We start from the raw sequence: 11,786 nt of genomic DNA, 5'->3' as shown, positions 1-11,786 counted from the left end.
TAATAATCAAATCATGCAAATTAAAATATGAATGTTTAAAAAGAAAAATTTTATGTCTAAAGTCTTTTTTTCCGTCTATTTTACTTAAATTAAATAAAAAAAACGAGTTTTTTTAACTGAAAGTAAGGAGCGACATTAAAACTTAAAACGCACAGAAATTACTTCGTATATGAAAGAGGCTGCTTCCTCATCAACGCCCCGCTCTTTACGCTAAAGTTTGACTCTTTCTCTCAATTCTTCTTTTTAAAACAGTAAAAAACTTTAGCGTAAAGAGCGGGGCGTTGATGAGGAAGCAGCCTCTTTCATATACGAAGTAATTTCTGTGCGTTTTAAGTTTTAATGTCGCTCCTTACTTTCAGTTAAAAAAACTCGTTTTTTTTATTTAATTTCTGAACGTTTTTGAATCAATGCATGTTTTGATTTTGGCTCTCCGCAGAGGAATAATCAAAACGAAATTTACATATTTTTTTTGGGGGGGGGGGGCTAAATGGCTTTCTCATAATTTTGATCGAATGATTTTGAGAAAAAAAGAGCGGGGGCGAAGCCTAGTTGCCCTCCGATTTTTTGGTTAATTAAAAAGGCAACTAGAACTTTTAATTTTTTACGAATCTTTTTATTGGTAAAAGATTTACGTAACTTATAAATTAGCTTACGTAAAGAACTTTTGTATTCTCATGTTTTTATTACATATATGAGGGGATTCGCCCCATCGTCAGTACCTCGCTCTTTACACTAAAGCTTAAATTTTATCCCAATTCATTAAGAATGACCCCTGAATCACAAAAGCCGTAGAATAAATAGTTGAAATTACTAAAAATACTTTAGCGTAAAGACCTAGGTATCATAAGGAGGTGAGCCCCTTATATGGGTAATAATTTCTGTTTGTTTTAAGTTTTATTGCTGTTCCTTACTTCCAGCTGAAAAAGCTTTTTCACATTTATTTTTTAATTTTTTTTTAAATAATGCTAGTAAATCCTGCTCTCCCTTCATAGAAGTTTTCTTTTCCCATGACAAATTCTCGATGGAAAGTTCCCCCAGCATATCCCCCTCTTCTCAACCCCTCCCCCCAACCAAAACAATCCTCCTGAAAACGCCTGTATACTTCCCAATAACCATTACTATATGTAAGCACAGGTCAAAGTTTGTAACTTGTTGCCCCTCCCACGGGGACTGTGGGGGAGTAAGTTGTCCCCAAAGACATAGTTATAAGGTTTTTCGACTACGCTGAATAAAATGGCTGTCTCAGAATTTTGATCCGTTGACTTTGGGAAAATAATTAGCGTGGGAGGGGGCCTAGGTGCCCTCCAATTTCTTTGATCACTTAAAAAGGGCACTAGAACTTTTCATTTCCGTTAGAATGAGCCCTCTTGCAACATTCTAGGACAACTGGGTCGATACGATCACCCCTGGGGAAAAAAAAAACAAAAAAAAAACAAAAAAACAAAAAAACAAATAAACACGCATCCGTGATCTGCCTTCTGGCAAAAAATGCAAAATTCCACATTTTTGTAGATAGGAGCTCGAAACTTCTACAATAGGGTTCTCTGATACGCTGAATCTGATGGTGTGATTTTCGTTAAGATTCTATGACTTTTAGGGGGTGTTTCCCCCTATTTTCTGAAATAACGCAAATTTTCTCAGGCTCGTAACTTTTGATGGGTAAGACTAAACTTGATGAAACTTATATATTTAAAACCAGCATTAAAATGCGATTCTTTTGATATAGCTATTGGTATCAAAATTCCATTTTTTAGAGTTTTGGTTACTATTGAGCCGGGTCGCTCCTTACTACAGTTCGTTACCACGAACTGTTTGATATACAGAAAAATGGAAATGAATATTACGCTTCGAAATGAACAGTTTTAATTTTTGAGGAGATGAATTTTGTTTTTGAAGTTGGTTTTGCAAAGAAAATCTATTCTGCATTCAAAAACGCAGAAAATCTCATTTATGCATTATATAATAGAAACAAGTTTTCTATCTGAAAGTAAGGAGCGACATTAAAACTTAAAACAAACAAAAATTACTCCGTGTATGAAAGGGGCTGTTCCCTCGTCAACGTCCCGCTCTTTACGCTAAGGTTTGACTCTTTCTCTCATTTTTTTTACTTTATAAAATAGCAAATAACTGTATGTAAATGCTAGTCAAAGTTTGTAACTTGCAGTCCCTTCACCGGGGACTGTGGGGGAGTAAGTCAGCCCCAAAGACATAGTTATTATGTTTTTCGACTATGCTGAAAAAATAGCTATCTCAAAATTTTAATCCGTTGACTTTGGGAAAAAATGAGCATGTGAGGAGGCCTTGGTGCCCTCCAATTTTTTGGTCACTTAAAAAGGGCACTAGAACTTTTAATTTCCGTTAGGATGAGCCCTCTGGCAACATTCTAGGACCACTTGGTCGATACGATCACCCCTGGGGAAACAAAAAACAAACAAACAAATAAACACGCACCCGTGATCTGTCTTCTAGCAAAAAGTACTAAGTTCCACATTTTTGTAGATGGGAGCTTGAAACTTCTATAGTTGAGCTCTCTGATACGCTGTATGCGATGGTGTAATTTTAGTTAAGATCCCATAGTTTTTAGGGGGTGTTTCTCCCTATTTTCCAAAACAAGACAAATTTTCTCAGGCTCGTAACTTATGATGAGTAAGACTAAATTTAATGAAACTTATATATCAAGAATCAGCATGAAAATTCTGATTCTTTTGGTGTATCTATTAGTATAAAAATTTGTATCAAATTAGTATCAATAACAAATTTTGGATCAAACTTGTTTAGCATCAAAATTCCGTTTTTAGAGTTTCGTTTACTATTGAGCTGGGTTACTCCTTACTACAGTTCGTTACCACGAACTGTTTGATTATGTAAGTCTATTATACAACTACAGAAGAGAGAATAATGAGGACTTTTTTTCCCAAGACAGTGAACCAACAAAAACCTATTTGAATATTTCGGCCCTATATCTAAGGGCCGTCTTCGGCAAAGAAAATAATAAATAATATCACACTTACAATAAAGTTTTCGGTTAAAAATCCAATCTTTTTTTAAAAAAGCCTTGGCATCATTACCTCTTAACGAAAAGTTCAGCCAAGACTGTGCGATAAAAGCTAACATTTTACAAGCTAAAAAGGTTCATTCATTGTTTTGGGGACGTTTCATGGACGATGTAATTTCAGTTTGGAATATGGCGAAAATGAACTTAAAGGTTTTCTAGAACATGTAAATACTTATGATAGAAAACTGCAATTTACTCTAGAGACCGAAACAGATGACAAAATACCTTTTTTAGATGTATTGATAATACGCAGTGTGAATAAACTTGATTTTACGGTTTACAGGAAACCTACGCATAATAATAGATACCTTCACTTTAAATTTAACCCTCTTCCACAGGTTAAAAGAGGTGTGGTAATGTCTTTTGTGGATAGAGTACTTAATATCTGTTCAGAGCCGTATATAAAAAAAGAATTAAATTTTATTACATACATACTTTTTGGCAACGGGTACCCGATTTCTCTCATAAATATTTTTATTGCTCAAAGATTAAAGATGCATTCTTCTAAAGCCTTATATCTCACACCAGAAAATGATTCGAATAATCCCACAAGCACGATTTACCTACGTTACATTCCGAAAATTACTTCAAAACTGAAAAAAGTTTGTTTAAAAAACAATTTACGTGTTGCATTCACAACTAATTTGAGTATAATGAATCTTCTCAATTCTGGTAAGGATAAAACCACAGTTACTCGCCTAAGAGGGGTGTATCAAATACCTTGTAGTTGTGGAAATTATTACATTGGTCGAACCCACCAAAATTTAGGAACAAGATTACAGCAACACAAAGAAAGTATTGAAAAAGCATTAAAATCTAGAAATAAATCCAATTTTTAATAAATACAGTTATATCAATGAATGAACCTTTTTAGCTTGTAAAATTTTAGCTTTTATCACACAGTCTTGGCTGAAATTTTCTTTAAGAAGTAATAATGCCAAGGGTATTTTTAAAAAAGAATGGATTTTTAACCGAAAATTTTCTTGTAAGTTTTTTATTGTTTATTATTTTCTTTGCTGATCGATATAATAAAATATAAATAAATATAAAATATTTAATAAAATATATTTAATAATGAATGACCCCTGAATCACAAAGACCGTTCAATTAGAATAGATAGCTCTTTTGAAATTATTAAAAATACTTTAGCCTAAAGAGAGAGGTATAATATGAGGAGCGATCTAACCCCCTTGTATACGTAGTAATTTCTGTTCGTTCTAGGTTTTAATGTCCCTCCTTACTTTTAGTGGAAAAAAACTTTTTTTTCTTATTTAACATCTCATTGTTTTTATATATATATATATATATATATATATATATATATATATATATATATATATATATATATATATATATATATATATATATATATACCGGAAAATCCAGCGCTCCCTTAATGGAAATTCTCTTTCACTGTGATGAATTCCTCCATGGAAAGATCCTTCCACGTAATTCCTCCCCTTGAACCTTCTCAACCACTAGAAAATTTCTCCCTGAAAACGTCTGAATACTTCCCAATAACTAATACTATACGTAAACAACGGGCAAGGCTCATAACTTGCAGATCTTCCCCGGGGACTATGGGGGTTCTTCCTCAATGACATAGTTATCAGATTTTTTTTTACTATGCTGAACAAATCCAATTTATTTGTTCTCTTAAAACTGCCCTAGAAGTTTTAATTTCCGTTAAAATAAGCCCTATCACGACATTCTTGGACCACTGGGTCAATACGGTTATCCCTGAAAAAAAAAGCAAAAAAAAAACAAGCATCAGTGGTCTGTCTTCTGGCAAAAAATAAAAATTCTACATTTTTGTAGAAAGGAGCATGAAACCTCTACAGTAGGGTTCTCTAATAAGCTAAATCTGATGGTGCACTTTCATTAAGATTCTATGACTTTTAGGGGGTGTTTCCCCTTATTTTCGAAAATAAGGCAACATTTCTCAGGCTGGAAACTTTTAATGAATAAGACTAAAATTGATGGAACTTCTTTATTTAAAATTAGCATAAGAAATCTGATTTTTTCGATGTATCAATTGGTACCAACATTTCGTTTTTTGGGAGTTTTGATTGCTATTGAACCGGTCGCGCCTTGCTACAGTTCGTTACTACCAACTGTTTGAAAACACACGATATTATCTGGCTAAACTGTAGAACATCCGCAAGTGTAAGCACAGATGCTAGGGGGTCCATCCAACCTATTTGATCATATAATACACTGGAAAATACTTTTTAATAGCTAAAAACAAAGCCCCTCCCTCAAAAAGATAGTGAGTTGGACCCTTCTTGAATGGATTCCTTGATACATATCAGTAACCTCTTCTAAAATACTGATGAATTATTGAGTGGCTCGTGTGGCATTACATCTGGACGACCCAGATGGGGTTGGCCTTGCACTCAGAAGGTCAATCATGGTCAATGGTCAACATCCTATGAATGAATTTATTTAGTGATTCAACTTACAAAAAGTATTTCACTGGTCAACATCCTATCTCAACCAAAATAAAGAAAAGTGAGTTTGTAAAGGGTATATTTGTCAAAACAATGGAAAAATAGACAACAAAACGATGGAAAACCCACTTAGAAAATAGAGATAAAAAGATACAGTTAGAGATGTCAACTAAAGGAGGTCACCAACTTAAAACACTGGAACACTTACAGCACTCTCGTTTCTATCTCGCTTGGCTGTCAACGCAGGATGGCCGGTCTCACATGGTCGCTTTCTAATTTTAGCATCAATCTAAAAAAAAAAGAACGAAAACTACATAAATTTATATATATATATATATATATATATATATATATATATACATAAATAAATGAGCTAAAGACACTTTGAATAACGAATGCAATAAACACGAAATCCAGGAAACTCGACAATCTCTCTCCGCTCCCTTTTTAAAGGACTTGAACTAACTCAAGATTCCATTAAAACAGTTCTCTATAAAAGATAACAATGGTACAATATCCTGCTAAATCTGTCAAAAAAAAAACTTCCAATTGACCCAGAACATACTAGCAACCACCCTATTTTCTTGTGAAAAGTTTTCTTTTTTTACTGTTTTTACGAAGATATTTACCGTAGTTAAAGATTAAATATAAAAACAAATGTTTTCAACTGAAAATAAGGAGTGACATTAAAACTTAAAACGAACAGAAATTATTCCGTATATAAGACGGGTTGTTCCCTCCTCGACGCCTCGCTCTTTGCGCAAAAGTTGGACTCTTTCTCATATCTCTACTTTTTAAATCATTAAAAAACTTTAGTTTAAAGAGCGAGGCGTCAAGGAGGGGACAACCCCTTTCACATACGGAATAATTTCTGTTCGTTTTAAGTTTTAATGTCACTCCTTACTTTCAGTGAAAAAACTTGTTTTTTTATTTACTTTTTGAATATTTTGAATTAATGCATGTTTTTATTTTGGCTCACCGTACATGAATAATTAAAACGAAATTTGCATATTAATTTTGTTTTTTGGCTAAATGACTTTCTCGTAGTTTTGATCGGACGATTTTAATAAAAAAGGGGGTGGGGAGGAGGTCTAGTCGCCCTTCAATCTTCGGTTACTTAAAAAGGCAACCAGAACTTTTTATTTTTTTTTACGAAAGTTTTTATTATTAATAAATATTACGAATTAACTTACGTAGCGAACTATTTTTATATTTTAATAACCTATATGAGGGGGTTTGCCCCTTCGTCAATATATTGCTCTTTACCCTAAAGCTTGAATTTTGTCTTTACTCTTTAAGAATTACCCCTGAATCATAAAGGCCGTAGAATGAATAGTTGAAATTACTAAAAATACTATAGAGTAAAGAGCTAGGTATTGAGGAGGAGACGAACCCTCTCATGCATGTAATAATTTCTGTTCAAGTTTTAATGCTGCTCCATACTTCCAGTTGAAAAAACTTTTTGATATTTGTTTTCTCTTTCTTTAAATAATGCTAGAATATCCTGCATCTCCTTCATGAAAATTCTCTTCCCTCATGATAAATTCCTCCATGAAAAAATCCTCCCACGTAACCCCTTCCCCCTCCCCGCTAAAAAGTCCCCCTGGAAACGTCTGTACACTTCCCAATAACCATTACTATATGTAAATAATGGTCAAAGTTTGTAATTTGCAGCCCCTCCCCTGGGGACTATGGGGGATTAAGTCGTCCCCAAAGACATAGTTATTAGGTTTTTCGACTATCCTGAACTATGCTACCACCAACTGTTTGATTAACTTTAAAATTTAGACATAAAACCGTTACATTATGAGTAATTTAGAAATTCTAAGTATTTTCTTATAAAAGAAGAAAAGAATAAAGAAGACAAAGAGACCCTATTCACGTCAACCAAGTAGGAAGAATTAATTTCCCAGTTTACGCAAAATGTGAGATGACTGTAGAAATCAAAAGACATCTAAAAGAAGAAGGTCATATCTATATTCAATACTAGTTAAAGACATTTAATTAAAGTACGGTTGGGTTCAAAACCAAACACCGTATTGTGTTTTTATCTTCAAAATGCGGTAAAAAGAAAAATTAATATGTCTACTATGTCTTTTTCGACTAGAAGCATATGCAGAGGTGCATTTACTTTATAAGAAATATGAAAAAATTATTTTGGAAATAGAATAGAAGCCTCATTTCCACTCTCTTTCATGATTTTTAAAATGTCTCATTCAACCTCTTGTTTTGGGCAAGATAATAAACATCAGTTTTTTTTAATAAAAGATCTAAAGCTGAACTGACCTGTTATGACAAAACAAAGAGAGAAATCATAAGGAAAAAAAAAGAAAAGAAACAACTATTTTTTTATTAAACTTATGAACCAAGCGATCCTTAGAAAGATTAAATAAAAAAAACGAGTTTTTTTAACTGAAAGTAAGGAGCGACATTAAAACTTAAAACGCACAGAAATTACTTCGTATATGAAAGAGGCTGCTTCCTCATCAACGCCCCGCTCTTTACGCTAAAGTTTGACTCTTTCTCTCAATTCTTCTTTTTAAAACAGTAAAAAACTTTAGCGTAAAGAGCGGGGCGTTGATGAGGAAGCAGCCTCTTTCATATACGAAGTAATTTCTGTGCGTTTTAAGTTTTAATGTCGCTCCTTACTTTCGGTTAAAAAAACTCGTTTTTTTTATTTAATTTCTGAACGTTTTTGAATCAATGCATGTTTTGATTTTGGCTCTCCGCAGAGGAATAATCAAAACGAAATTTTGCATTTTTTGGGGGGGGGGCTAAATGGCTTTTCTCATAATTTTGATCGAATGATTTTGAGAAAAAAAGAGCGGGGGCGAAGCCTAGTTGCCCTCCGATTTTTTGGTTAATTAAAAAGGCAACTAGAACTTTTAATTTTTTACGAATCTTTTTATTGGTAAAAGATTTACGTAACTTATAAATTAGCTTACTTAAAGAACTTTTGTATTCTCATGTTTTCTCACGCCCCATCGTCAGTACCTCGCTCTTTACACTAAAGCTTAAATTTTATCCCAATTCATTAAGAATGACCCCTGAATCACAAAAGCCGTAGAATAAATAGTTGAAATTACTAAAAATACTTTAGCGTAAAGAGCTAGGTATCATAAGGAGGTGAGCCCCTTATATGGGTAATAATTTCTGTTTGTTTTAAGTTTTATTGCTGTTCCTTACTTCCAGGTGAAAAAGCTTTTTCACATTTATTTTTTTATTTTTTTTTAAATAATGCTAGTAAATCCTGCTCTCCCTTCATGGAAGTTTTCTTCTCCCATGACAAATTCTCGATGGAAAGTTCCCCCAGCACATCCCCCTCTTCTCAACCCCTCCCCCCAACCAAAAAAATCCTCCTGAAAACGCCTGTATACTTCCCAATAACCATTACTATATGTAAGCACAGGTCAAAGTTTGTAACTTGTTGCCCCTCCCACGGGGACTGTGGGGGAGTAAGTCGTCCCCAAAGACATAGTTATAAGGTTTTTCGACTACGCTGAATAAAATGGCTATCTCAGAATTTTTATCCGTTGACGTTGGGAAAATAATTAGCGTGGGAGGGGGCCTAGGTGCCCTCCAATTTTTTTGGTCACTTAAAAAGGGCACTAGAACTTTTCATTTCCATTAGAATGAGCCCTCTTGCAACATTCTAGGACAACTGGGTCGATACGATCACCCCTGGAAAAAAAAACAAAACAAAACAAAACAAATAAACACGCATCCGTGATCTGTCTTCTGGCAAAAAATGCAAAATTCCACATTTTTGTTGATAGGAGCTCGAAACTTCTACAATAGGGTTCTCTGATACGCTGAATCTGATGGTGTGATTTTCGTTAAGATTCTATGACTTTTAGGGGGTGTTTCCCCCTATTTTCTAAAATAACGCAAATTTTCTCAGGCTCTTAACTTTTGATGGGTAAGACTAAACTTGATGAAACTTATATATTTAAAACCAACATTAAAATGCGATTCTTTTGATATAGCTATTGGTATCAAAATTCCATTTTTTAGAGTTTTGGTTACTATTGAGCCGGGTCGCTCCTTACTACAGTTCGTTACCACGAACTGTTTGATAGATATCTTTATCTCTGAGGAAAAGCCCTTTTGGTTGATTATCTATTAACAATTTTTTTACAATAATTTACGTCTTTTGTTAAATTAAAACGTCTGTGTTTTTGTTCTTTAATCAAAGGATTAAAAGCCATGATTCGTATTTTTTTTTTGCAATACCAAACTTAGTGCTAACTCTAAAATATCTAGGATTCAGTTATTTTTTTTTTTTTTTAGAATTTTTTAAGAAGATATTCATATTTATTAGGTTTACATTTTCTTTTGCTAGAGACAAATAAGAATTGACAGAAACATTTGACAGATGAATTGACAGAAAACCCGAACTGGGCATCCATAACAGCACTAACAGAGAAATATTTTTTATTAACATTTCTCCCTCTCTCTAAATGTATTATATCCAATATAATATATCAATCTGCTTTTGAATCTGAATTCAAATTGTTGGAAACTAAACAACTACTAACTACATGGCTAGTCACTCCATACATCACAAACAGATTCTCCATAGTAAATTCAGCATGTTCTTTTGAGTATTAAATAAAAAAAACTAGTTTTTTTAACTGAAAGTAAGGAGCGACATTAAAACTTAAAACGAACAGAAATTATTCCGTATATGAAATGGGTTGTCCCCTCCGCAGTCCCACGCTCTTTACGCTAAAGTTTGACTCTTTCCCACAATTCTACTTTTTAAAACAACTAAAAACTTTAGCGTAAAGAGCGTGGGACTGCGGAGGGGACAACCCATTTCATATACGGAGTAATTTCTGTTCGTTTTAAGTTTTAATGTCGCTCCTTACTTTCAGTTAAAAAAACTAGTTTTTTTTATTTAATTTCTGAACGTTTTTGAATTAATACATGTTTGATTTTGGCTCTCCGCACATAAATTATTGAAATGAAATTAGTATATTAATTTTTTTTTTGGCTAAATGGCTTTCTCTTAGTTTTGATCAGACGATGTTGAGAAATAATGGGTGGGGAAGGAGGCCTAGCTGCCCTCCAATTTTTCGGTTACTTAAAAAGGCTACTAGAACTTTTAATATTCAACGAACGTTTTTATTAGTAAAAAATATACGTAACTTAAGAATTAACTTACGTAACAAACTTTTATATTCTTATATTTTTATTATGTGTACGAGGGGGTTTGTACCCTCGTTAATATCTCGCTCTTTATACTAAATCGTAAGTTTTGTTCCAATTCTTAAAAATGACCCCTGAATCAAATAGGCCGTAGAATAAATAGTTGAAATCACTAAAAATATTTTAGCATAAAGAGTGAGGTATTTATCTCCTCCTAAATACCTCGCTCTTTATGCTAAAGTATTTTTAGAACCCGTCATATGCGTAATAATCTCTGTTTGTTTTAAATTTCAATGCTATTCCTTACTTTCATTTGAAAAAACGTTTTCATGTTGTTTATTTTTTCATTGTTTTTTTTTATAGTAATGCTAGAAAATCCTGCGCCCTTTTCATTGAATTTTTCCCCCATGGCATATTTCTCCAAGGAAAGATCCTCCCACATAGCCCCCTCCCTCAACCCTACCCCCAAAACCAAAAAAATCCCCCTGAAAACGTCTGTACACTTCCCAATAACCATTATTATATGTAAACACTGGTTGAAGTTTGTAACTTGCAACCCCTCCCCCAGGGACTGTGGGGGAGTAAGTCATCCCCAAAAACATAGTTATTAAGATTTTCGACTATGCCAAACAAAATGGCTATCTCAAAATTTTGATCCGTTGACTTTGGGAAAAAAAATGAGCGTGGGAGGGGGCCTAGATGCCCTCCAATTTTTTTGGTCACTTAAAAAGGGCACTAGAACTTTTCATTTCCGTTAGAATGAGCCCTCTTGTGACATTCTAGGGCCACTTGGTCGATACGATGACCCCTGGGAAAAAAAAAACAACAAAAAAACAAACAAATAAACACGCACCCGTGATTTGTCTTCTGGCAAAAAATGCAAAATTCCACATTTTTGTAGATAGGAGCTTGAAACTTCTACAGTAGGGTTCTCTGATACGCTGAATCTGATGGTGTCATTTTCGTTAAGATCCTATGACTTTTAGGGGGTGTTTCCCCCTATTTTCCTAAATAAGGCAAATTTTCTCAGGCTCGTAACTTTTGATGGCTAAGACTAAACTTGATGAAACTTATATATTTAAAATCAGCATTAAAATGCGATTCTTTTGATGTAGCTATTTATATTAAAA

The 11,786-nt window shown here is 33.6% G+C and overlaps 1 protein-coding gene across 1 annotated transcript in view; it reads right to left on the bottom strand.

Annotated features, from left to right (window-relative positions):
* Positions 1-5,585: 5,585 nt before the first annotated feature.
* Positions 5,586-11,786, bottom strand: part of LOC136026805 (poly(A) polymerase type 3-like) — a 28,245-nt gene continuing 22,044 nt past the window's right edge. The window contains exon 11 of the mRNA XM_065703504.1: positions 5,586-5,794. Within this exon, the coding sequence (XP_065559576.1) occupies positions 5,693-5,794 (102 nt within the window). The 3' untranslated portion in view covers positions 5,586-5,692. The remainder of the gene's footprint in view (positions 5,795-11,786) is intronic.

The sequence above is a fragment of the Artemia franciscana genome, chromosome 5, assembly GCF_032884065.1.
Source record: "Artemia franciscana chromosome 5, ASM3288406v1, whole genome shotgun sequence".
NCBI classification, from domain to species: Eukaryota; Metazoa; Arthropoda; class Branchiopoda; order Anostraca; family Artemiidae; genus Artemia; species Artemia franciscana.
Note: the sequence above shows the minus strand (reverse complement) of the source record. Positions and strands in the feature narration are given on the sequence as shown.